A 27,873-nucleotide genomic window follows, 5' to 3' on the forward strand; every position below is an offset into this window, starting at 1 on the left:
TATAAAAAGTACTCCCTCCGTTTTGTTATATAAGTCGTTTTAGAGGAATTTTTTATGTTTCAAATTATATGACGTTTTCGGTTTTCTATGTAAAATTTATTAACACTTAATGTTATATGACCAATGATAATATACCTTTTATTTTATTATTGGTTGATTTGTGGTTATGTAAATAATTAATGATGTTTTTGTTTAGAAAATATAAAAAATTAATGATTTCTTAATCTACGTGTATAATTCTAAAATAACTTATATTAAAAAGCGGAGGAAGTATTGATCTTTATTGAAGAAACTTGTTAAACAGCTGCATTTTGTCTTTAGCTACAAATGTACAATAGTTTCATCTAGCAACGTAGAGAAATTGTAGATTCTAATCAAATCAGACCACTTGGTTTTGGAGCAATGTTACACAATCCACGTAGAAATCTAAAACAGCGTGACATTTCCCAAGTTTTATCTAGTTTGAGTTTCATGTCATATAATTGCTCTTATGTCCCATCTGATTGAAATCTGATAAATACATATGATTCCGCAAAACATTGGTGAAAATGTTTCTTCGGTCATTGTGCCTCTTACCAACCTTTAAAATCGGCTTTAGCATGGTCAATTCTCTGGAATTGTTTTTCATTCATAACTTTCCAGCTTATCAATTTAATACATGAGTATACATTAGCTCATAGATGTAAGTAGGTAAGACATTTTATTTTTCACTGTAGTGACTAGTGAAACTAGTATATTGTATGCATTCAAAACAAAGATAATCAACAAAGAGAAAGTTTTAAAAATCTAAGAAAATTTAAGATAAGCACCGAGTAAATTATACTTTAATATATTGGAGATAATCATTACATTTAAGAGAAATTGGCACTCCTATACAAAACTAACTGCGTAATTTGCGAGAATGGAAGTTTACTTTTTTTGCTGATCTGTTTTTTATTAATGGCCTTTTTATCCCTACGCTCTCTACAAAACCTATATCGTATACGCTTTTTCAAAAAACTCTATATCCCCTACAGCACGCGACACGCGTGATTCAATATAATCGATGCCTCTTCGGTTTCTCCTCGACCATATCACCACTCATCGTTCCAAAATCACTTTGTGTTCTCCGTCATAACCATAATTTCTGTATCATCACTTATTATTTTCTGAAGGCTCTCCTGATTATATACACACTTTTCTTCGTAAGTCCATGGTTCCGACAACACCAATATCTTCTCCGGCGACGTTCCCTATCACCAACCAACAAGCCACTCAACTTCAACACAAATCAACTCTCACGCTTTCTGCACATTCCTCTCATGTATCTCATCTCTCCGCCACAGCCTCTCTCACCACCCATGGATGGAACTCATTGATTGGAGCTCGCTAGACCTGATTCTCTCACCTACTCCGCATACCAGAATTTCTGCAACACTTGAATAGCTGGAGCATGTAGAAACTGAATATTTTCAATATGGATGATTCTAGTTTTTCTGTGAGGACTCATCATGTGCGAAGATATAGAGAATATGTTAAAATCCAACAAGCGAAGTCCTAATTCAACTCCTGAAAACGTTGGAAAGGAAGATGAGAAGCTTAAAGCAGAAAAGAAAATGCTCAGATAAGAGATATGAACTTACATAGCCAGCTAGACAGCTACAAATACATTATCGAACATACTTGTATTTATCCAGCTATATATACTTTATAATGAATCAACAATTTTATTATCCGGCTACATGTTTTTTGTATGAACCAACGCTTTTATTATCCGGATATTAAACTTTATATTTCTTCCTTATTAGAGTTAGCATGCTGTAAATATTATAATGACACATGCAATGGCACAAAAAAATATCTACGCCAATTTTAGTATCCGGCTACATTTTCTATTTCCAATTACATATTTGACATAGCCGGCTAAACATACTTTCTAATATTTAAGTAATAATACAGATTCATATAAATTTGTATTTCTTCAAATTGGTAAGAAAATAGGTTTTTAGTATCCGGCTATATTTTTGATTATCAATTTTATATTCGACATAACCGGCTACACATACTTTCTAATATTGTAAGGAATAATACAGCTTCGTATAAATTTGTATTTTTACCAATCGGTATTTTTAGTATCCGGCTACATTTTTGATTATCAATTTTATATTCGCCATAACCGGCTACACATACTTTTCTAATATTTTAAGTAATAATACAGTTTTGTATAAATTTGTATTTTTACAAATCGGTAAAAAAAAATAGGGATAACACACAAAGTAACTGTCTATTTTTTTTTAAAAAAAGTTACTGTCTATTATCCATTTCATGTGCAAGTCGTCATTTAGTGATGCCGTATTCGTTAGTTGTTGTTGGCTTTTAACAGGCCTGTACGGGCTACACCAATGCCTACGTTGCTTGTATATATAGATTAAGTCATCATTATATGCATTTCATCATTACAAAATTCTTGCGCTTCACAAGTGAACAAACAAAGGAATAGGGTCATTATGGTCATTTTGCAAGGTCTGGAGTTGGGCTTTACGGTTGGGCCAGCATTTTTTCCAGTTTTGCAAATTATCAAATTATGTGGTATTTTATGTGCAAATCGCTCTACATTTAACTATTAATATATATCTCTTAATTATCATGCTAGATAGTATATAATATGCAAAAATGATATTTCAACCAAAAAGAAAAGTGATTTTTGTGGGATCGGGTACAGAGACTTCCCTTAAAAGATAGATATGCATTGAAGGCTTAAACTAAATTTAGAGTAATATGTTTATTTTCTCTTGGAATATGATCATCAGAGAAATAAATTTATTATTAGAAAATCTAATGGAATTGAAAAATGTTGTGAAAATCTTTATTGAATTTTGACTTCCTTGTTGAGATGATTTTGTCTGGTCAAAAAATAATTAAACGCATAAACGCTCGCGCGTGGACAATTGTTCATCACATCCTACATGACCTTTCTTGATTGGCTACAAGAGCGACAACTTAAAAAGGAACACCAAACTTTACCTCCACGCGCCACTGTCTTAAACCCTTCTTTTGCTTCGTAACGTAACAACATTAATCTCATGATTCTCATCAGTATCTCTCTCTCTCTCGAACAATGACGATGTCGCCTTTACTATTCATTGGTTTGATTTGCCTTGCTGGTGGTGGCTCTCTTTTACCAGCGGAGGCGATATGGTTAACGATTCCAAGTTCCGGCGAGAGATGCGTCTACGAAATGATCCAAGCCAACGTTGTGGTCGTTGGCGATTACCTTTGCATCGATCAAGACAACGTGGGATTTGGTCCCACGATTGATATTCATGTATGTCTCCATAGATACCAATCATTATTCACAACCATACTTCATATTCTTAGTAAATTTTCATGGTTAGTCATATATATAATGCATCGACTTCTATATATGCTAGAGATGGATCGCTTTATAGGACTCGGTTATATATTAATTGCGTGTGGTTATATAGGTAACATCACCTAACGGGAAGGAACTATACAAAAAAACAAACGAGACGCATGGTCAGTTTGCGTTTACAACGAGCGAGACAGGAACATACTTTGCTTGTTTGTCGTCTCATCATGATCAGTCACATTACACAGTCAATGGCACTGCTATAGTCAGTCTTGACTGGAAGATGGGGATTCGAACCAAAGACTGGGATGCTGTTGCCAAGAAACAAAAGATCGAGGCACAATTAATTCATAATTCATATAATACAATATTTTCTGCAAATTAAAACACATGTGTGGATAATATGCACATTCTTTGCAGGGTGTGGAGCTTGAGCTTCGAAAATCTGAAGAACGTGTTAATGAAATTAGCGCAAACATTATCTATCTAAGAGTCAGGTTATTTACACCATCTTCTCAGTTTTGTATATATATAGTTTGAAATCTTAAAACTCTTATCTCTCTCTCCTTTGATGAATCTTTGCTAATTATAAAAATATGGTGCAGGGAAGCATATATGAGGGAAGTAAACGACAAGACTAACAAGAGGGTTGCACAGCTTAGCTTTATGTCATTAGGTCTCTCTATTACAGTTTCGCTTTTTCAAGTTTGGCATCTCAAACGCTTCTTCCTCAAGAAGAAGCTTATCTAACTTGATTGGTTCCATATTGTATCTTTCTTGGGGGATCACTATATAGTCATACCAAGTCAATAAAGAAACATTTATCTCCTGAGCAAGAGAATTAAGCAGGAAGAGGGGAAACCCTGGAATTCATAGGGAATTCCTCCCTGTTGTATCTATTATAAATATAGATAAACACGACAAACAGAGAATAAACTACGAGAAGAATCATAGTCACTACCGGATTGTGTTCGCCGTAAATAGAAAAATAAATGCCAAAAAGCCAACACAGCAAACCGCAGAGAAGCGTGATATAAGCATGTTTCATCTCCATCCTAAATTTATCTGATAGCTGAATCAGACCTGTCCCACCGATGAACAACGATATGGTGAATAACGACATGTACAACACAAACGATACGTCATGATCCGAATAGAATAGCGGAGATGCCACTAACGCCAATAACGCAAGCTCCGCAAAGACAAGCTGAGGAACCCTCTCTTTCTCTGTAGTAAAATCCTTGTAACCATTAGTGGAAGGAGGATCGGTGAATAAGAGATACCTGAGTGCCGTCACTGCATAGAATGTTGTGGCACTTACAGCGCCGTCCCTGAGGAACCGAGACAATGTTGGTGACTTTCCTCCAGGTGGCCAGAGAAGATTGAGTGATATGGAGAGGCCAATGAGTGAGAGTAGAGTCATCAAGTACCATATTCCTCTGAATACAATCACATCTCTTCTACTCATTTCAACATTCTCCATTGTATTCTCTGCTCTCTTTCTATTTTTCCTTTCTTTATGAGTTTTATCGTAGCTTATTATACATATATATATGTCCATATATATATATATATATAGGCCTTGGATGTAGGGACTGAATTAGGGTTATTGAGGGGTTTTAGATTATGTAGTATAGAGAGATCTTCACAAGATCACAACTGACAAATAAATTATAAATAACTAAATCAGTACGTACTTATCCGTTTGATAATACTCAGTGAATAAACAATTAAGACTATTTGGAGAAATAAAGTTTACAATTAAGACTAAGGGTAAACGATCTATTTTTTATCGAAACTTTCATATAGTAGTATAGTACCATATACACACAAAAGTGTTTATACCTCATTTTATTTATCCATCAATTAAAAATTAAAAATCTACTTACCCACAAAACTAAAACTTAGAAATGTATATATACACACACACTGTAAACAGGTTTTATTGGGCTATAACTCTTTAAGTTCTGTTTCTGTTCCATATGAATTCATTTTGCACACTTATTTTTTGAGTATTCGGTTGATGGAGAGGTGGATGTTCTGATACAATGGAGTAGACATGTTAATGTCGTTATACATGAAGCTCTGTCGCTATTAGCATGAGTAGGGCAATCCTAGCTGGAAAATTCAATTTAGGTGCAACAAAATGACGACGAAAAGGTCTCTTCACTAGATTTGGTACTCTCATGATTTGATATCTCTTGATAAATTGGATGCCTTGTTTAAGTATTACATTTAGAGGACTCTGGTTGGTTGATGATCAAAAACTAAAAGTAAAATGATTTTAATATTTTTGAGATGATCATTTTAGTAAAACTAAAATATAGGATTGGAATTTATTTAAGTTTAAAATTTATCTTCTTTTTGGATTTAGAATAGGGAGGGAATACGTTATCAAAGCATATGTGTCGCAAACTCGACGAGTTAAGAGTTATGGCAGCATTTGCACGGTCACATAGCTAATGCATGCACAGCATTGCCAAGTTTAGTTTTTTTTACATCCATCAATTTTCTTATAATCCATGAATTCAACAAAAATGCAACTAATATACAAAATTTTATAGAATTAATTTACATTTGAATTATTTTATGCTTTGGATTTTTTTCAATAAATAGATAACTTTTGGTCATTCTTTTCTAGCGGAAACTGAGTTTAATTTAAAGATCAACACCATCAATTTAACCCGTTCACTTGATTCTCCTATTCTACTATACACGGATGAGTTTTTACCTAGTTTTTATATATTTTCTTCGAAAATATTCTTATGAATTATAGTATACTATTATTTGTCCACAAATATTGGTTCAGCAACTAAACATTCTAAAAATGATTTGCATAGTTTTAGATATATCTTCAAAAACATTCTTATGAATTACAGTAATGTTAATTGTCCATTGATATTGGTTGAGCAAAGTAAATATCCTAAAAATTATAAAAGAGATTCCGGTTAAGGCCAATGACAGCATGCAAAACAAATTCTGTAAACTTAATTACTAATACACTAGTAGCTACCAACATTGTGATTCCAAATGTTTGATCCAAACAATAATTATATTATACATTCGATATAAATACAATCCAAATCCCTTTTGTACATCAACATGTAATTTTTTTCAAACCAACAATTTATCAGAAGAAGTTATATATTTCATGGATTGGAGCCTTAGGGACTGAGACACAATTAACTATACAAGCATCTCAATGAAAAGGTGATCCGCTGGTGTTTGAGGCCGAACCAGAGGAGCTAAACGGCCAGAGATAAAACAAAGGATTCTTCCCGCCATTATTCCGGTCTTGTGGCAGCCCTTTGCGACACACTGGACAAGTATTACGCTGTATTAGCCAGGGAATTATACATTCCGAATGGTAGATATGTTTACACGGCAACTTTCTTGCAACCGAGTATATCTTTACTGAATAATACTTTATTTTCCTTAAAACGTTCTTCAGTGTTTTACAACATGGTTTTATAGTGAACTCATGAATACCCTAGACTGTGGCCTTTGTCCAATTTGATACCGTTGTCTCACACAGCTGTAAAGCCATCTTGTCCTTCTGGTAGAGATAAGAGAGTATCAAATTGGTTATGGATAGGCACAGTCATCATCGTACACTTCTTCTTTTCACCATATGACCGTTGCCTACTTGTGGGCTTTGTCGCTTCTATATTGATGTCATGGGCTGAGCTCAGGTCCTTATCTGCTTCCTTGTTGTCTACACTAACACCGACTTCAAACCGGTCTTGGCAAACCGGACAAGACGGATCCAAACCGAGATGTTTCTTCCTAATCTTGACCTTTGGCATTGAGTTAATCACGGTTAGTGAAGCTGGAGGTGGACCACGGCGGTTTTGTGCTGAGAACCGGTTAAACAATTCTTGAAAACTCGATTGGTTTTCAAGAATCAATCTCCTGTTGTTGTTGTTGCGAGGACGGTTTTGTTCATTGGATACTCCGAAAAAATCAAAAGGGCTAAGTTCAACATTTTCATAGAGCCGTTCAAGAGAAGTGTTACCACAGTAACTGCAAACCCCTCCTCTTGAGACTTCAAGGAGAAGACGGATTCCTCGTCTGCACGTACTACACCAATGTGTGTTTTTTCGGCTAGTCATGGATCTGCAAGAAAACAAAAGTTATTCTTTCTCATCAAACCATTGTTAAGGACCTTTCAGACCAGAAAATGAAAACACAACTGTACTAGATAACCTTGCAAATGGAAAGAGCCTCAATATCAAACGGAATCTTCTAAGCTGCTTGTAATTTTGTGATTTTTCCGTGCTCATGCACGGATATAAATATTTATAAAGTAAATATATTATAATAATTTATTAATATTTTGTTTTTAATTATTATGTTATATATATTGTAATCAAAATGCATGATTTATTTTAAATAAAATTATGTTATTTTAGTAGTCAATTAGATGTACAATTTTGGATATATAATATTTTGATTGTTTGATTATTATTTGGATATATTAGATAACATTTACTTTTTCGAGTCAACTAAAATATTTTAGTTACAGAGATTAAAATTTTGATTTTTTTTATTTCATGTAGTTTGATTCATGTCTTAGATTTGTAAATATATTTTAGTAAGATTATGTATAATTTAATATATTTTGTTTTGAGAATCAAATAGTAAAAGTACAGTAAAGTGGATCGACTCAAAGTCACATAAATAAATATAACAATGATAGTCTTTTGACACCTTATATATATATATATATATATGTTATAAAAAATACTTAATTATAATAGTTGGTTAATATATTAATAATATTGTTTGAGAATTTCATATTTATTTAGTACTATGTTGAGTCGTTCCATTATATATATATATATATATATATGTACACAATATTTTATAAATAAAATATATGATTTTTTATTTAATGTTTGACTTTTTATAAAAAAAATTGGATTTGTCTAGTTACTCATTTTGTGGATATATTGTGTTACATATATTCCATCAAATTCAAGTATAACTATTTCTAATCTAATTCAACCAAATTGTATTCATTGTATTAGTTTGGCTTTTCATATTATATGTGTAAATATATTTTTGATTTCTTAGTAAGTTGTATATGCTAATTTACAAAAAAAATTTTTTTTTAAATAAAGTGATGATAGGTACAAAGTTGAATAAAAACATAACCGATCAATTTTAAAAGGGAAGATTAATTATTTACTTTATTATCAAGCTTATTTTTCTAAGACTTCCTTTTTATGATCACATTATCTATAAAAAAATTTCGTTTTAAGTTTTATAAATATTTTATTTATCATATATGTTATTTTAAAATATAAAAAGAAACTTAAATTTTAAAAAAGAAAGATTAAATTAAATTTTATTCATTAAAGATATCTTAGTTTATGTTATTTAAATTATTTTGTAATAAATTGAGAAATATATTGTTTAAATAAAATGCTTAATAATTTTAAAATATGTATTATTTCTTTTAGAAAGGTACTTTAAAATCATGATTATTTTGTGAACTTTCCTTATTATGAACTACACTATATATAAATGATATTTTCGTTTTTAAAATTTATAAAAAAATTATTATATAGGTTATTTGAAAAAATAAAGAAAAAAGGAAACCTAAATTAAAAAGGAAAAATAAAATAATATAAAATAAATATTTAATAATGATAATTAGATATTTGATTAATTAAGGATATCATCGTAATCAACTACTATGAGAATTAACGTGGTTGCGACACGTAGAAAACTGACTTTTCAAATAATATTATAGAGATTATAACTATTTCTAATGTATTTTATTATTATTTTAGTGACTTTTTAAAATATAATTCGAACTTAGTTCCAGTACATTATTATAAGATAATATTTTCTATTTTAATTCTAAACATTAAAAAAAAAATCTTCAAATATAAAATAAAAAATAAAAATTTATTTCCAAAAAAGTTGGGCTATAAATAGTTTTTTCTCCAAAATACTATTGTAGAGAAAAATATAAGGATGCTTAAGAGATTTTCTAACAATTAGAGCCTTAACAAAAAAAAAAGTAGTTTTCTCAAGAATATTTATTTACCAACTTGGTACAACATGAAGCCACATGCATCTGATTCATCAATACTACTTCCTCTAAAAAAAGTAGTAGTTTTTCTGCTAGAACCCAAAAATGCATTTTTCCGTCAAATCTGAAAACACACTTTCTCGTCAAAACCGCAAAATTTTGTTTTTCCGTAAAAAACGTAAAAACGCACATTTCCATAAAAACACACTTTTTGGCCAAACCAGTAAAACCGTACTTTTCGGCCAAAACGGTAAAAACATACTTTCCCGTCAAAACTGTAAAAAAAAACATTTTTTCGCCAAAAACACAAAATCGCAAAAATTCATTTTTTCGCCGAAATCGCAAAAATGCATTTTCCCGCCAAAAAACGAAAATATGCATTTTCTCTCCAATACCGTAAAAACGCATTTTCCCGCGAAAACAGAAAAATACAGTTTTCAGCCAAAATCGCAAAAATGAACTTTTTCGTCAAAATCGCAAAAAGATTTTCTGCCAAAACCATAAAAATGCTATTTTTCCGCCGAAACATAAAAAAAAAATATTTTTGTCATTTTTCTATGAAGTCCATCTGAATGCATACGCAAGTTATAAAAAATGAAAAACATGTTGCATTCAGATGATTTATTTAGATACATAGATGAACAACACCCAGATGGAGCATCTGGATAAGACAAGGTCATTGGTGGTGCTTCCGCATTCTTCGAAAGGACCTTTTATCAAGTCATTTCGTATCTTTGAAATTTTTTTCTCTCCTATTAGGGACCTCTTTCCGTTGATATATAGCAGGGGACAGAACTACATCACGACTACTTAAGCTATTTCAGACGCATAAAGAAAAGAAAAAGCAAACGGAAGCATATATAACTTGTAAAACTAAGCTATAGAGGCTGATCAGTTGACCCAAAAAAAAAGGCTGATCAGTTTTACGATCTATTAATTAAAATCTCAAATACATCAATTAATGAATCGAGTTGGTTTGAAGACAATAAAACAACTAGAGAGCCTATAGATCCAAGTCAAACCCAAGTTATGCAGATGCGAGATCCTGGGCCAAAGACTAATTAAGCCATGGGGAGCATAAACGGTAACTTGTTAGTAGTCAAACAAAACGAATCAAAACATGGCTTACCCACCCGAATATAATGAATCAACTGATAAGCTCGGGAATCTCCAAGTAGGAAAAGAAGATTAAAACACAGAAGAAATGAAAGTTATGTAAGAAGAAGAAAAGTCTTTTACGTAAAATATAGTCGCGGGATGATATATTGACTGAGGAAAAATGAAAAATGGCTTCTACAAGAGAACATGTGGCGTATGATGAACTAATAGTCAAAGTATCTATTTACATTTTACCCAAAAAGTAAAGAGAGTCAAAGTAACTTCAAAGTCAAACCACGAAATTAACCAGAAATTAAGTGAAAAAAATTATTGTTTTTAATTTTTTTTCTAAAATACGAGAAACTAATTTTCTTTACATCTGAAAAGTAATTTTAATAATATTCAATTCAACTTACTTGTGCAATCACAATGGTAAACAATTTAATGTAAGTATTCAATTCAACTTATTACTACAATGGTAAGTTTTTTTCTTTTTAAACACGTACTACAATGGTAAGTAATTTTTACTTTCTAAGTATTCAAGGATTATTATTCCTACTACTAAGAATGGCAGATTATTTAACTTTTTAAGCATTCAATGAATATCCGGATTTGTAAAGATGCAAATCCCATCAGTCGTAGACATACCATTAATAAAAAGCAATACATTATATTTTTTAGAAATAACTAATAATTATATATTTACTAACCAGAAATTTATGTTTAATTATATTACAGGCTGTTCTAAATTGTGTCCTTTTGTTGGTTTATCTCGTGTCTTCGTTTGTGTTATCTTAGTTGGCTCCAAAAAATCTTTTCAAAATTTCTGGGGTATGTTCTTGTGCACTCTCTGCAAGAGTTTTATCAGATTCTTTTGGAGTTTTATTCTATGTTTATTAACCTGAATTCTGGATCCATTTCTTGCAGATGACGATTATGAAACCATCGGCCTCTTTGGATACTTGGAGGGACTATTTTCATCGAGGAGATTCTGATATCTTTGGGATCATCGAGCATGCCATTATGGTCGCTGCCACTGATTCCCCAGTGGAGCTCAAATCCAGGAGAGACGCAATCATCGAGCTTCTCATGAGATATGACCAGCCCGATCTGTCTAAAGCTGGTGACAAAGAGACCAACAATAGCCGTAAGACCGTGGAGGCAGATGATGGTGGTCATGAAGAAGATGAGGCGAAATTGAACGTTAATCAAATTGTTGATGAGGTCATGAGGATCAAAGATATCTTGTTAAACAAACATGTTGAGGTTGTCTCTTTGCTTTAATTACATCAGAGGAAGTGATATATAGCTATAGGGTTTGTTTGTGATATTGGTTCTGATTGTCTGGTTTTGGTTTCTGTCATCTGAGCTTTTGCAGCTATCTGTGTTATTCAAATCCCTGACAAAGCTTGCCTCCATGTCTATCAGTCTGGATCTTATTAAGGTTTGTTTCTGGTGCTGTTTTGGTGATGTATATGATTTGGTATCATGGTTGGATCTGGGAACAATCCAATGAACATTGGCTTACAATTTTAACTGTTATATATATAGAGAAATAAGCTCCTAAATTATGAATTTTTTTTTAATTATTAAAGTTCTTACTAAATGTTTATGGTTCCTATTTCCTAAAATCTCAGATCATGCATGTTTGGTATTAAAATATGTTGAATACTGATTGAGGGCCTGCGTTCTTGCAGGGTAGTGAAATCGGAAAGGCTGTTAATCGCTTGAGGAAACATGGTTCCGATAATATTAGCAAACTTGCAAAGACTCTTATTAAGTAAGAGTTTGAAACTTTTTTAAGAAAATTTGTTTAGTCTCTTTGTGCGTGTACTCTCTCATTTCTGTGATGTGCATCAAAACTTTGGTAAAAGGTTCCAAGAAATCAAGTCCATGCAAACTAGCTGCACAAAAGATGTCTAAATTTCTTTAAAAATGTTGCTAGGAGCTACCCTTGTGCCAGTTGATTACTTACAACATTTACTCCTAATATGTGTATTGTGTTTGATGTTTGCAGGTTTATGTTATTCTTTAGACATCATAAACTTTTGATATAAAATAATAAATAATAGTAAAATAAATGTCTCTAGGAACTGCTCTTATGCTAGTTGGATTTAGAACATTTACTCCCTAATATAAGTATGGTGTTTTTATGTATGTTATGTGTAGAAAGTGGACAGAGATGGTGGACCAATTGATAAACACACCTAAGGAAGTTGCTGGTAATAGCTCTCCCTTTATGTAGCCTAGTCATTACGAGCAGCTCTCTTTTTCTTGTCCAAGATTCATAATGCATGGCTCCTGCAGCTGCCGATGATGGGATGCCAGAGTCTGCAACTTTGTCAATAGTTGATGAAGCAGAAAACTTTCCTTCTCTTCCGCATGACCTAGATCTTTATGCGGAACCTACTGTATTAGAACTCTCTCAGGTTTATGAATATATCTTTCCCTTTTTTATCATATTTAATTTGGGCATTAATGAAGTGTTACTCTGACAAGTTTATTAATGTCTTGGCCACTTGAAGTTCTTAGATTCCTTGGACTGTGATGGAAGTGAGTTAATAGTATACTCTTTAGTATTTTATTCTCTGCTTGAAACTCTTCCTATATATGTTTACACTCATGGGATGGTTTCAGATCTTCCTGACTTTGTGGAGCCCAAACATGAAAGAAAAGTGCAAAGTAGAATGATTAGGAGACCTGTTGGTACATGTGAAGCCAATGTGGTTGGGAGGGACACAAATAATCAACAGATGAGGAGAAAAGAAGCTGATGTTAGACCTATGAGGCACTCAGCACCCGTTCTTGACGAGACTAGAAGACAACCAAAGCAAACCAGAGAACAAATGGTACGTACCAACCAAAGAAAGCCGAATGATGTTGCTGAGCAGAAGCGGAAACTTGCTGGATCTCAACAAGATGTGAGTGTATGGTTTAGTAAAACATTGATGTTTGGTTCGTTATTTTATGTTCCAAGTTCTAACAGCTATTGTCTTTGTTGCTTGTCGCTATAAGAAACTCAAAGTTCTTGATCAAGAGGCAAAGTTTGAGAATGCAAAGCGGAAACTCCAAGAGAGCTACCAACAACATGAGAAGGGTTAGTCATTCTCTTCTGGTATTTTTGATATTTCTACTCTTTTCAAAAACTCAAATCTTGATGCCTCTTTAATTTTCTGACAGCCAAGAGACAGAGGAAGATACAAGTACTGGAAACTATCCCAAATCAAAGCAAAGCCCAGAGACCTCTACTCAAGAGACCCGTGCGAAGATAGTTACATTTTTCTTTGGGAGCATGAATTTATTCTATACAGTTACTATGATGACCATTCGCAGCTTATGATCGAAGTTAACATATTATTCATCATGATTTCTGATGATAATTTGTGTAACTCTAATGTAGAAAACTTCAATGATTTGCTAGTTGTCTTGTAAACAAAGAACGTGGAACATCTTCATCAGTCCCTAGTCAGGGCCTGTCTTAAGATTTGAAGAACTATAGACAATTTATTTTAACAATTTTGAGGGATTATGTTTAAGTAGATGACCTCTTACAATTTTGGGGTTTTATATAATGTTTTACCTGTCTATGGCTCATGATAAACTGAATGATATTAAACTGAGTTCGGTTTATTATTAATCTCGGTTTACACGAACCAAATCCAACAAAAACGGTCGATGACAAATGTTGACCCCGGTGGTAACCGGTTTAAAAACGGTTTGGTAATCCGGTTTAAATGCGGTTGCGATTTATTTATATCGTATCATGAATTGTTGGGATTGTGTGAAGAAGTGGAAAAATGGGGAAGCAGCCGGTGAACCTAAACATATTGCCAATTACAAAACAAACTTCAATATTTAATTGACAGATCTTCTATTTTATATATATAACAACATGTTTAGGTTAAATATTTTCTAAAATGCTTGTAACCTAAAACTTGTCAAGGCCGACTCTGATTTTTACCTTTGTCGTTGTTTTTCTTTTAATACTTAGCTACACTGTAGTTTCTGTCCATGCTTCAATATGAACTTGGTCCAAAAAAACAGTACATTTTTCTGATAGTGGTATTTACGTTTGGTTCAGGATGATGTTATATAGATTACAATTGCCAAATTTCCAAAGTCATGAATAGGTTTTGAGTAGTCCACGTAAACTAAGGATATGTACGAGTTAATTTATAGCTAAACTAGTCTCAAATAAATGGTAAAAGCAAGAAGTTAACCTGTCATTGAACTCAGAACGTGGAGTCGTTTATATGGACTTAAATACCATTACTTTATTTTTATGGCTCTAATACTATTAAGAAAAAAAAATACGCAAGAGAACTAAGCAGGAAGAGGGGAGTAAGAGATACCTTACCGCCACTGCATAGAATCTCGTTGCACTCACCGCGCCGTCCGTCAGGAACCGAGACAATGCTGGTGACTTTCCCCCAGGTGGCCAGAGAAGATTGAGTGGTATGGAGAGGCCAAAGAGCGAGAGTAGGGTCATTATATACCATATTCCTCTGTATACAATCACTTCTGTTCTACTCATTTCAATCGTCTCCATTGTATGATATATATGTTCTCTACTCTCTTACACCCTAGCCTTGCTATATATATATATATATAGTAATCAGTAAGTAATAGGCAGGGACTGAACTAGGGTTATTGAGGGGTTTAAATTATGCAGTACTAAGAGATCTTTACAATCACAACTGACAAATAACTTTTAAATAACTAAATCAATATACGGTGTTTAAAAACTAAATCGTTGAAATTTTATGGTGATTTTTTGTTCCTCGCAATTTATACTAGTTATGTTGAAATTTTAGTCAAATTATTGATAGGTATCTTTCATTTTTTTCCTCTAAATTCTTCATGGAGGAATGAATTCATAAGAAAAAATTTTCCTCTGCAATTTTAATGAGAAACAAAATGAACAAAAATTTATATTTTTTTATTTTTTTTTCAATTCTTAAATTGAAATGAAAATTTCCAGTTTGTTCATTTTTTTTTCATTCTTCTAGTGGTTACCAATTAAAGCCTTAATAAAAAAAAAATTCTTGGGAGAATTAGGATTTCCAAGAAGATCTTCTATCCATGATCACAAAATTAACCAAAACAAGTAACAAATTTATTTACTAAGTCACTATAATGTTAAGGAAAAAATGGAAAATATCATTTAAGAAAGTTGTAGTAGTGGACATTGAGTACTCTGTAGTTCTAGTATCTCCATAAATAATTAAACATCTTATGATTGTCGTTGAATTAGGATTCTTGATGTTTTTTTTTTTCAGATTATGCAGTGCTAAATAAGAGAATGACAATCACGGCTAACAAAAAAAAATGAATATACTTATATATGTTTGTAAATACTAACAAATTAAGTTAGAGTGTATGCGGATCATCCTCAGATCCTTTATCTCCATAAAGAGAAATCTCATACAAAGAATCAAATTTACAAAAATGATGATCATCTCAGAGAAGGAGAGGAAGATTTCTAGAAGATGAGTATGGTTCCGAATGAAAATTAAAAGTGTCCACACAACATGACTGAATTGAGAGACCGATTTTAACCATTTATAGGATACGTCTGATTTAACCATTAAACTCACCAAGCAATGCTTGGACCAATAATGAGTCAACTTTGGGCCATAGTTCATAATTTTGTTTGATTCTGTTTTATTTAATGAGTCACTAAATTACCCATTTTCATAACTTAGCAACAAACAAATACCAACATAAATAAAATCTTAACTAGAAATAACAAACACAAACTTAAAGAAATAAAAATAAAAATTTAAACAAACTTAGGAAAAAAAAATCTCTAGCTCCACTTGGTTTTAAATTGTGCCTCCACCACACAATAGTATCATCAGTCCTACACAAGCAGTAGACTCAACAGAATGCACAGTTTGTTTGTGTTCATCTCTGATATTTTGGTCGAGAAGAACAAGAAATGGAGTCTATTTGCTCTATGGTTTTATTATGTAGAGTATTTGCATGTGGTCAGTGTAACCAAACTTTTTTTAAGACATCTTCAGCTTTTCAGACAGTCTTTTGGCTGTTGAAATTATGATTGCTGCCAACCTTGATAAACATAAAAATGTTTATATTTTTGTTTTGGCTATCTCTTCTAGTAGTTATTTTCAGGTATGCTAAAATACCCTATGAATGTTTTCTTTGGTCATAAAATGTTCATTTCTTTTAATTTAGATAAATGTATAGAATAAGAATTTGAATAATTTTAGTCCGTGACAAGTTCATAGTAGACATAGTTATCATACTAGAGTTAACAATTTTAAAATTTGTTAATGATACAACTTAAATATGTTTATAACATAAATGTTTGAACATAGCATAGTGAGTATTGTCTAAATTCTCGAATATAACATACATGTACGTGAGTAATTTATTGACATATTTTGCCTTTTGTTCCTCACAAAAGATAAGTAACTCATAACGTTCTTTTAATCAAGATATTGTACCATAAGTGACCATGAACATTTAATGATAGGATATCTAATTGTATTTTAATAGATATAATGATAAATCATAGTAGTGGGCCTAGAAGAGGTAGAATATGAGAAATTAAAATAAGATACATAAGAGTATCACAATATATAATTAAGTTTATTCATATGATCAACAAAGAATTGACATACACTAATACCTATTTAGTTGTAGACTTGAAGCATATCTGTTTGTTTTGAAGTCAGACTTGTAGCATTAAATAGTGAAATTAAATAACGTTTGAAAAATAATTGCGCTAATGACAATTAAATTTCGTTTTGAAATTGATCTAAAAATTTGTATAAGAACCATTACTTGTTTGACGTGGACAATGGGCATCAAGCATATGTATTTTTAACATTGGACTGGTCAATCCTTAGAGGAAATTGGATGTGAGACTATTTCTAGACAATAACTAACGTGTCTTAGGCATGTATTTGAATGATGCAATTGAAGATGTTAGGCATTTGTGTGACTTCAAAACTTATAGAAAAAGATGATGCATGTGCTTGAATGATGCAACTTAAGATCTAACTCCATAATATCATTTAAAATGTTCATCTTAAAATATTGAGGTAACCTTAGTTATGCTACTTAATCTCTTTTCAACATAATATTGGTTTAGTGAGTATGCTTAGGTGAAGGTATGAGACAAGTTTAGGAAGTTATATATAAATTGAGGAACTGGATATCATTTCAGTGCACTGGTTTAATGAGTATGTTTAAGCATATGTGTTTTTAAAATTGAACTGGTCATTCCATAGAGGAAATTGGATGTGAGATTTTTCTACACAAGAACTAATGTGTCTTAGGCATGTATTGGAATGATTCAATTGAAGATGTTAGGCATTTGCGTGACTTCAAAACTTATATAAAGAGATTAGACATGTGCTTGAATGATGCAACTTAAGATCTAATTCCATAACATAATTTAAAATGTTCATCTTAAAATATTGAAGTAATCGTATGTAGTTAAGCTACTTAATCTTCTTTTAACATGATTTTGGTTTGATGAGTATGTTTCTGTGAAGGCATGAGACAAGTTTAGGATATAAAAATTAAGGAACTGGATATCATTTCAGTGTACACTGAATTTAATTTTTGTCACTTAACTTATTTGTTACAATTGATAATGAAAATAAAATGATCAAATTATTATAGATTAACCTTTTAAAATATCAAATTTTGTTTGCGACCTGACTTTCTTTTTCTACCAATCAAATTCATCTTTCGTGACTGCTGACCAATGATAGTAATAGTCGAAGATTTTTCACTAAGTGAAATGGAGTAGGCATCTCTGAAGTTGCTCATATCGTCGCTAATAAGATGCCAAAACAATGCTCCTGCAGCAGCACCGCCTTTTTGGGCAGACGCGTAAATGATGTCGAACGCTGTAGTGAAGACGGCATCTCTCTGAGCCTGAGTATAGCCTGGTGCATTCGATGGTTTCCCAAATTCTCCTAGAATGAGAGGCTTTTTAAGAACGTTTTGTGCATCTTCGATGTGGCCTGCGAGATTTTTTCTTAAGTAGTCCAATAGAGATTTCTCATCTAACTTAGGAAACCTGTAAATTCAAAAGCATGAAATATGTAATGTTGTTCAACTTTTAAAAAAAAACAATTGTTTTCCTACTGCAACACCCGATGTTTAAGAAATGATTTTTCTGTTTAATGGATGGAATAAAAAACCGAATAAATTCATTCTATGTATTATTCATCAAATTTATATTGAAATATTGTCAATTTATTAACTTTATTAAATTAATGGAATAATAATTTTATTTTATTATAAGAAAATATATTTTTGTGAATGACTGATGAAATAAACCCTTCTACATCATTCTATTCCATAAAATGATAATCCAATTGCATCCTAAAGCAATGATCCCATAAACCCTGGAACTTATAAAACCAAACATGTTTTGAGTAGAAGATCATTTATCCTCATATTGCATACGTCTATGGATATAAAAACAAAAGATTTAAAAAGTGCTAGTTTTTAGCGAAAAAAAATACTAAAACAATCCATTGATGTGATGGACTACAATAGCAACGTAAATGATCTTTTATAAGTTGATGTGTTAAGGAATTATGTGAGTTTATTATTACCATGTGTCAGGGTAAGAGTGAACGGATGCGAAATCAATGGCATCAATATTGTGATTAGCGATGAAATCGCTTCCAACAATGTTGGCTGCAACCGGATTTAAAGAAGTCATTCTTTGAGGAGTTGATTGACCATAGAAGCCTTCAGATCCGGTAGATAGGAGATGCTTTGAGTCAAGTGATTTTACGTAAGAAGCCATTTCACTAATCCAGGCCGTAAGGGTTTTCCCACTTGTATCTGCTCTGCATTGTGGCTCATTCATGAGCTCCCAAGCCATAATGGTTGGTTCATCTTTGTATGCAACTTTGGTAAATGTATTCACTCTGTTCAACACAGTCTAATAAAGCAAAAGATCAAGGTTATATAATTTAATTAGTATCTTATAAATATATGATGTTGAATGCTAATTAAGGCTGGATGAAAATATATAGGTAACAGGGTTAGTTACTTAGTTTAGTATGTGTACCTTGACGTGGTTCATGTATGCTTGTTTAAGAAGAGCGTTGGTGTAGAAATCGTCTTCGGAAGTTACGGCTTGGCCTTTATCTTTAGCCCAAGCCATGTATTGTTTCTTTCCTCCGAAGTCAGGAAAGTTATTAACAAATGCGATTATCATTTTTATACCGACTCTTTTTGCTTCGGCTATCGCAAAATCCAAACCCTTTCCACCATCAAAGATGTAAAACGAATTATTAACATTAAAAAAAAAAGATATTTAGATTGAAAGGCTTCACAATTGTTGAGTAAACTCTAGACTTCACATGGATGTGTATACCTGAAACGTTTGTTCATCGTAGGAACCAAGGTTGGTTTGGAGAGCACGGTAACCGCCATCGCGGAATCCCCACGTGCGTGCGATGGTCAGACCCTGACCGGCCGCGTTCTCAAGGGCATGTGTGACCTTGTACCTTGTGTTCGGATCGGTGGCTTCGTACATGAGCCAGTAGGCATTGAATCCATTGGCGTAAAATGGTTCACCGTTCAGAATGAACTGGACTCCTTTCCTACTCACGAAACCATCACTTGACGCAGCTTCTACTTCTAGATCGTTGTAGCTTTGTGTGATCACAAACGCTAGAAACACGATCAAACACAAACACTTCATTTTGTTATTTACTTTGTTTTTGCTTTTGTTCTCTATTGTCTTCAGTGAGTGACATATATATATATATATATATATATATATATATATATATATATATATATATATATACATGCATGGCTTAAGTGCTTTCTTACAATTATAACCATGCATGAACATTCATTAAATTGTTGATTCTGTTCCAGTTATGCTCATTTTAATGTAATATTTTAGGAACTAAATATTTCAAAAAAAAAAAAGATTTTCTTACGATGTTTAGCTATACAGTTTTCTTAGTGATTATATAAACTTTTACATAATAACTATAATATTCAATACTTAAACCGACTATTCAACTTCTGTAAATGATAAATAATTGGAAAATTAGATGATATAGTATGTGTGAGATTTTTTTTTTTTTTTGAGAAAAACTAAATATTTATTTTTATGTGTGAGATATTTTCTCTTTAGTTTTTATTGAGTGTGCTCAATAACACCAAAATCTGTCTTTTTAGGGGAAAATTTTAAACACAATGGCTTTTACAAGAAAATAATATACAGTATATAGCAACACGCGATTTTCTCCTTTGAAGAGATAGAGAATATGTTGGAGACTGCCAAAATTTTACAGCTAATAGTTTTGAATTTTGTAACTACAAAAGATTCTGATAATATTGAGTAAATTTTCACCTATCAGTAAATATTCTACTTCACTGATCAGTGATTCACTTTTATTCATTCCATTTGCTGGCTTGGGTTTTACTTATGGGGTGTCTGGTAAAAATGCCGGTTAATTCATGAGTACTATGAGACGCTCACGTTTCATCTTGGGTCCAGCCACGCACGTTTTCCCTAGTTTGGTATAAGGCTTTGATACTCGGCCATCTGGATTATTCGACCTAATCAAATGGGATTAATGAAAGTGAGTTTATGCTATGGCCCATTACCTTTGCTTTAGGAATGGGGACATTAGAATCGGCGGCATCTAACTAAACTTAAAACCCATGAAAACGACAGTTTTTGTTTGGTTTTATAATCTGATTTAGATATGTTTTCAAAGCATCTATAATCATATTCTATTCACAGTCAAAAATATGGTAATACATTTTTTAATCATTATTTTATTTTTTTTCTCCAAAATATAGTGGAGTTAAATTAAAACTCAACTCTATTATATATTACGGAGCTATTCTATTTTAAAAAAGTAGAGTAATATATTGCAAATGCTTTTGAATTCTTGGATTCGGTGGATTACAAGTGATGTCACGTACCTACATGTCAGTGCTTACAACTTTACTACTGGTAAAACCATTTAAGATGGTTATAAGAATTCAACATCCTAACTTACATTTTCTTACAACCTACGTCATCTTGTCCTTTTCTCCTCTATTAATTCTATATCAATACAATTTTTCCTGTATAATAATTTTGTTTAATAAAATTTAACACACTATCTTAGCATTTTTAATTCAAATTCTTATTTCTATAATTTTTTAAATATATATTAATGAAATTATTGAATATAGTTAAATTAAATAATTAGATATGACATAGTTTTGTTAACTTTTATTTTATTTTAATATTAATATTCTTCAATTTTTCTTAAAAAATATGAAACTTAATATTGTTAAAAATATAAAAAACATAATTGAATTCATAAAATTAATATTAAGAAAATAAATATAGAAATTATAATGAAATTTACATTTTTATATCTAGATGGAATGATATTAGTCTCTATTTATAGATGATTCAAATGATAAATTTTGTTATAATTTTATTTTTAAAATAATTATTTCACTATAAAATAATTAACTTGTAATTGTTGGATGAAAACAAAAATGATAAAAATTTGGATAACTAATAATAATAGAACACATGGCAAGGTGGATCTATTTTTATTCTTTATTTCAACTAATTGAAAGTTTTCAAATCTTTCGTGCCTACATCAGATTTATTTTAATTCAACACTCTCTTTACAATGGTTTAAACATTTGAATAAAGTATTCAACATGTCCATTATATTGATGGTCTAAAGTAGTCTAATGTTGTTCTGCATCATCTTTAGAAGTGATATTATGTTATGTATTCTCTTTTTCAGTAAGTTCACTATCATTATGCAATATAGGAATTAGGCATCGCTGTCAGAAGTAATTTTCGTGGACAACCACTTCAAAAATCCACTAAGGCATACTTTATTTAATTGTGCAGTCAACATATTGTAGTTTCTTGTGTAAGGCATACGTTAGCTGATTGTGCAGTCAACTTATCGTAGTTTCTTGTGTGATCAACTTGTTTTCTCAAGTTCGATATTTACAAAAAAAAATCCTTTATTTTCATGGAAAACAAAACATGTACCATTGCTGACACAACTATATATATATATATATCTTCATAACTATGTCTGAGGTCGACATAAGAATAATAATTCATCGTAGCTAAAAGGCAACGTATAATCATCCCCTTACTTTCAAATTCATATAATGTACTACAACACGTGACAAGGGGGTCGGGCATTATAACGCCTTTCGAAACTTCTGTTATTCGGTTGGCCCGCCAACCCACTCATTGAACACGTTATTTATACTTACTTCTTAATTTAGTTAATTACTCCACTAATTAGTTACTAAAACATTAATAATTTTTGTTACTGTAACTTATCCGTGAAAACTCATCCGAGTATACAACGTTATCAAGAACTAATTGATTCCTTCTCAAATCAAACAAAGTCGAGATATCTACCAATTACCACTAGCAACATTCAGTTAAACTGTTAATTATTCACCTAACTATACGGTGGGGACAAACATTAGCTGGCTCAACTATTAAAGAACTTTATCTCCGGGCCCCGCAAACCAAACTCTTTCAATCATAAAACAACACGTGTGAGATTGAAACTAAATATCCGAGAAAATTAAATATAGGATGATGACGCAGAGAATAATTTCCCAAACCCTTAGCCTACGGCTATATAACAAGTCCAAGATTCATAACATTCATTTTTAAAACCTCAGAGTCAGTTCTCTTCCTCTTATTGTCCTAATCCAAAACCCAAACTCGCGCAAGAACTGGATACTCTGGCGGATTCAGAGACCAAGAACCGAGACGTGGTTCTGAAACTGTATGACGCCCTGAGATCTCGAGACGTCGACTCAGTGCACCGCACACTAACCCCCGATCTCGACTACTGGTTTCACGGCCCACCGCCGCACCAGTTTTTGATGCGCACGCTCACGGGAGTCTCTCCGACGTTTGAGTTCGTGCCTCTCTCCGTAGTCTCCTTCGGATCCACCGTTATTGCCGAGGGCTGCGACGTTGCTAGCTCCATCTCCTGGATCCACGCGTGGACCGTCGCGCATGGGATAATTATCACTCAGGTGAGGGAGTACTCTAACACTTCTCTCACGGTTACACGGGTCGGTGACGTTGTTGCTGGACGGTCTGCTGAGATTGCGCCGTCGCATTGTCCATCAGTGTGGGAAAGTCAGTTCTCGGGTCGGGCTGGAAAGTCCGTACCGGGTCTGGTTCTTGCGATTTAAGGATTTGTTCACGTCAGAGAATAACAATATCTAAATAAAGACTGCTTACTTGTTGCTTTGTTGTTTATGGGTTGAAGGATTTGTGCGGTTGAGACGCGGTGTGGGGGTAACAGCTAAACGCTGCGTTTTGCCTGTCGCTAGTTCTTCTTTTGTTGGATATTTGTGTGTTTTGTGTTTTAGTGGGTCAAGCATGGGGAAACTCAACTTGACTTGTGCGGTTGCGTCGGATGGTTATGTTATAATTGAAATAAAAATGTGCTTTTGGGATATTATATTCGTTAAATGTTTTATAACACGAGAAGTTTTTGCATTTGATTACAAAAACAAATTAAAGACTGCCAATTTGGCTCATGTCTCTGAGTGGATAAGCTGTGTAATCTGTGTATGTTTCACTTAAATTTTGTTTACTTTTAACTTTTAACCGAGTTGAGTGTAAAGATATACATTGTTCTTTCGAACGGAAAGCTCTATATGGAGGCAAATTTCCTAACTAGTGTTCCTTAATAATGCACCTCAATCATTGCAAAACAATTTAGAACTGATTAGATACATTAGAGTTCAGTTTATTTGGAATAAGTATGAACTAAGTGTGTTTTCTGATTTGGGGTAGAAAATTGTTAAGATTTAACAAGTTTTACATCTTTTAATGAAATAAATATAACGTTTATTAAATGTAACCGTGGACGCAAGCAGCAAAAAAAAAAACTAACTGCGAAAGAGATTGATTCCGCAGAAGCAACGAGGAAGCTCACTTATGCGTCTTCTTGTGGACGTAGACACGCATTATCTTATCTTTTGGCGTCGTTACGTCAAAATGAGGTGACGTTGAACGATATTAACAGAACTAATTAAAAAACAATTACTAAGAGCGAGATGAAACGAAGAAAAGTATATACTATTGACGTATTTTGTATTCATTATTCTATTACCTCGTCATGCAGTGACGCAAATATCGACATTCATTGAAGTAGCTAGGTGAGTTTTTCGATAATGTCCCATGCCCACCAAAACATTCACAGTACGAAGATATACGAATCAACATATGTGTAACCATCTCTTAATAATTATAGATTCGTATATATTCGTACTGAATATTGAAGGGATTTCTATCAGTTTCTTGTAAATGTCTAAAGACTATAAACAAATGGTAATATGTTTCAAATGTAGACAAACCTCAAGTACTCAAAAAGAAAGAGTCAACAATATACAGTCTGAATATCTGATACCGATGTATGATTACTAATTTACAGCCCATTCCGATCTTATTCTTAACCCAGCTAAGATATGTAGAAACTTCTCTAACGTAGATTGGATGTATCATCTGCAATTACAAGTAACGCGATGACAAATGCGAAATCCACATATGGATTAACTCTCACTTTGAAGCTGTACTTCCCTATTATAAGTCCTCCCCATGAGAAATCATGAACCACCTATAGAATTCAAGCTCACATTAATAATATGATTATAGTGTCGATTATATAATGGGTGCAAAAGGTGAGTTTGAGAAATAAGCTGAATACATCTAAAACGTGACATAATGTCTACTAAATACTGAATAAATTCCCTTCTAGTTTTATCTACAGATGTCTCAGCAAGAAGTTAAGGATAGTGAGGTACCTCAGCAAGAAGAGTATTATGAATTGGTTCAAAGAGTTTGAAAGAAGAACCAATGTAACGACCATAAGTTCTAAAATCTGGCTTGATAGTACTACTAATGTCCGTCGAAGGTTGTTGTGTCGGCAAAGAGACATCAAGTGATGTTCTGATGGAGAATAGATTTGGTTCCGTTACTGAGAAAAGAAGATCCTCGGATTCTGTGCTTTCTCCTTTGTACACTTCCCATTTGTATCTCATTGTTACAATACCCTGAAACATTATATATCTCTTCTTTTTTTTGGTAGACTCATTATATATCTCTTCTATTAAACAAATAAACTCTTTTTCTTTAAATTGTGATTTCCTGTAATGTAGTCAGTTGGTCGTGTGATGGAATCATGAAAACGACTTTTTCTGAAGATAAAGCATATTATGTTGTGAGACACCTAAACATTATATCTACGTAGATAATAAATATATTACTCTCTTTAGGATGGCAAATCAAATTTCAATTAGAAGTTACATTCAACGATTGAATATCTAAGTATTTTGTTATTGCTGATGTAGTTAATCTGCCAATAGACTAATAGGATGTGTTTTGTCAAATATTAGGTGCTTATATTACATTATACGTTTGAAATAAATTCATGAATAGTATAAACTGAAATTTAGAAGAAAAAGAGCTGGCAAGAAAATTTTATTAGGCCATTCAACCTTTCATCCGGTCTAATGACATCTACCTATTTTCTAAAAGATCACTTTTAGGCATTACTAACTACAGATATTTGTATAAGTGTATTTTACCATCAAAAAGAGGTTGTCTAAGCATTTTGTTAAGTCATTCATCAAAATCGAACCAATTATATATACACACAACATGACGCATGTGATGAGGTACAATTACATGGTTTTGTGGAAATAGATATGGAGGTAATTAAGTAATGATGTGTGTTTGTGTAAGTTACCTTGGTGCGCATGGAGAGAAGAGGAAGCCCGGTGGCGTCACGGAGGACACGTTTACGGCGGATGTTCCATGTGCCACCGTCGATGGTGAAGATGAGATTGTCCGATAGATCGAAGACGTCAAAACGATCCCTTTTGAGGCTCTCACGCCGCCTTCTCACCACCAACTCCGTCGTGTAAGGATTACAAAACATTTCTCCCACAACACTCACCATAATTATTTAAACAAAATGTCAATATTCTTTTGAACAAGTCTGTGTCTGATACAAGAAAACTAAGATGGATCCGTATATCAAAGGGATAGCACTCTCTTTGATCTTTCAACAATTTTTTTATTTATTAAGTAAATAAAGAAAATAAAAGTAGAAAGTCGACTTGACGCGGTTCTTAGATTGCTTGTAGAAGGAAACAATGATTATTCATTTATTCTCTTTGTTGAAGTATTTTTTTCAGGGCTTATGAATGTGACACGAAGAGGGAAAATGTATGTTTAAATTAGTTTTCTAATAAGCTTCTTGATCATGTCCATATCCATCTCTGTTCATAGCCAGTTTTCTTCATTGACTAAAATAAAATATATACTCTTTTATTTTAGTTCTTAAATTGTGACGTCAAACTGTCTTCACCAGATTAACTTCATCAGCAAATCAGTTGCCTACATGATACGTTGTTGATGAACGTGGAATGGTTTAGTCAATTATTTCTGCTAGTAAGGGGTAGAAAGCTGGTTTAACCAACTCGTCCGGCTCTATCACTGGGCCAATAAAGGCCTTAAAATATGGGGTCGTTAATAGCCGAAGCCCAACAAGCTGTTTATGTACTCAGACAATTACGCAGAGTCTGTCATAATCGCGAGGCCCTGAAACGTAAACAACACTAAAGAGGCATCTAGTTACTACGTAAATATACGAAAGTGGACACGTGATGGACATGCACATTTGTAACTTGGACCCAGGGCCGGGCCTGAAAAATATTGGCCCACAAGCAAAAAAATATTTTTGGCCCTTTTATTTCATAAAAACAGTAAAAATATTGAAAATGCAGCTGAGAGATTTGATCCCGGATTCAGTTCCACAATGAGAGCAAAGTTACCAGTAGAGCTATATGGTTTCTTTGTTCATTGTTGGCCCTTAAAACATATATATATTTTTTCGGGCCCCAAACACATGCTTGATGGGATTCTATTCAGGTCTGGCCCTGCCTGGACCAGGTTACGGGCTTACGGCTAATGAATATCTCTTTACGCTATAAGATACAACGAAGAAAACGCTTCCCTTCCCACCTTTCCTTTTTGCCTCTGCAAAGAAAAGAACTTATACTACTTTTACAAAGAAAAAGTGTCTAACTTGGAGTTGGACCAGGTTCCGGCTAACCATAGACGTTAAATTAAATAAAACTGTTTGTTAAAAATGGAGCTTTTGCATTATATTACGAAATGTAACTGGGAACTTCGGTGATAGATAATTTCGTTTTGGTCAAAGATCTGACTTGGTTAGAACTTAGAAAGTTTTATTAAGTTAAGAATCTACTATTCTTAAAATGTTAAATTTTACCTTTTATAGAATATACATAATAGATTCTTTACAAAATTCAATATTTT

General features: G+C 32.7%; 7 protein-coding genes across 7 annotated transcripts; 3 read left to right on the forward strand and 4 right to left on the reverse strand.

Moving 5' to 3' along the window:
- The first annotated feature begins 2,923 nt into the window (after positions 1-2,923).
- LOC106356767 (transmembrane emp24 domain-containing protein p24delta6) lies at positions 2,924-4,200 on the forward strand. The gene is made up of 4 exons (XM_013796489.3): positions 2,924-3,304; positions 3,465-3,686; positions 3,770-3,846; positions 3,955-4,200. Exons 1-4 carry the CDS (start codon positions 3,098-3,100, stop codon positions 4,097-4,099), a joined length of 651 nt encoding a protein of 216 aa, XP_013651943.2. The 5' UTR covers positions 2,924-3,097; the 3' UTR covers positions 4,100-4,200.
- On the reverse strand, positions 4,191-5,107 carry LOC106442180. The gene has a single exon (XM_013883899.3). The coding sequence runs from the start codon at positions 4,908-4,910 to the stop codon at positions 4,191-4,193; it is 720 nt and encodes a 239-aa protein (XP_013739353.2). The 5' UTR covers positions 4,911-5,107.
- Positions 5,108-6,370: 1,263 nt separating this feature from the next.
- On the reverse strand, positions 6,371-8,737 carry LOC106443994 (probable E3 ubiquitin-protein ligase RHC1A). Its single transcript, XM_048776374.1, has one exon. The coding sequence runs from the start codon at positions 7,459-7,461 to the stop codon at positions 6,877-6,879; it is 585 nt and encodes a 194-aa protein (XP_048632331.1). The 5' UTR covers positions 7,462-8,737; the 3' UTR covers positions 6,371-6,876.
- An 848-nt stretch (positions 8,738-9,585) lies between these two features.
- LOC106356769 (probable mediator of RNA polymerase II transcription subunit 26a) lies at positions 9,586-14,007 on the forward strand. Its single transcript, XM_022717627.2, has 9 exons — positions 9,586-11,759; positions 11,869-11,934; positions 12,188-12,270; positions 12,660-12,712; positions 12,798-12,919; positions 13,016-13,043; positions 13,128-13,411; positions 13,506-13,587; positions 13,671-14,007. The coding sequence occupies exons 1-9, from the start codon at positions 11,418-11,420 to the stop codon at positions 13,760-13,762; spliced, it is 1,152 nt and encodes a 383-aa protein (XP_022573348.1). The 5' UTR covers positions 9,586-11,417; the 3' UTR covers positions 13,763-14,007.
- Positions 14,008-15,852: 1,845 nt separating this feature from the next.
- LOC106355593 (mannan endo-1,4-beta-mannosidase 3-like) lies at positions 15,853-20,237 on the reverse strand. Its single transcript, XM_013795512.3, has 4 exons — positions 19,867-20,237; positions 19,558-19,752; positions 19,094-19,428; positions 15,853-18,549 (listed from the first exon to the last, which is right to left on the reverse strand). The coding sequence occupies exons 1-4, from the start codon at positions 20,194-20,196 to the stop codon at positions 18,156-18,158; spliced, it is 1,254 nt and encodes a 417-aa protein (XP_013650966.3). The 5' UTR covers positions 20,197-20,237; the 3' UTR covers positions 15,853-18,155.
- Positions 20,238-23,068: 2,831 nt separating this feature from the next.
- On the forward strand, positions 23,069-23,978 carry LOC106353032 (senescence associated gene 20-like). The gene has a single exon (XM_013792707.3). It carries the CDS (start codon positions 23,394-23,396, stop codon positions 23,709-23,711), a length of 318 nt encoding a protein of 105 aa, XP_013648161.1. The 5' UTR covers positions 23,069-23,393; the 3' UTR covers positions 23,712-23,978.
- Positions 23,979-24,864: 886 nt separating this feature from the next.
- Positions 24,865-26,670, reverse strand: LOC106353034 (protein LURP-one-related 9-like). Its single transcript, XM_013792709.3, has 3 exons — positions 26,276-26,670; positions 25,332-25,580; positions 24,865-25,144 (listed from the first exon to the last, which is right to left on the reverse strand). Exons 1-3 carry the CDS (start codon positions 26,486-26,488, stop codon positions 25,010-25,012), a joined length of 597 nt encoding a protein of 198 aa, XP_013648163.2. The 5' UTR covers positions 26,489-26,670; the 3' UTR covers positions 24,865-25,009.
- Between the last annotated feature and the right edge of the window lie 1,203 nt (positions 26,671-27,873).

The sequence above is a fragment of the Brassica napus genome, chromosome A3 (assembly GCF_020379485.1).
Source record: "Brassica napus cultivar Da-Ae chromosome A3, Da-Ae, whole genome shotgun sequence".
Lineage (NCBI taxonomy): Eukaryota > Viridiplantae > Streptophyta > Magnoliopsida > Brassicales > Brassicaceae > Brassica > Brassica napus.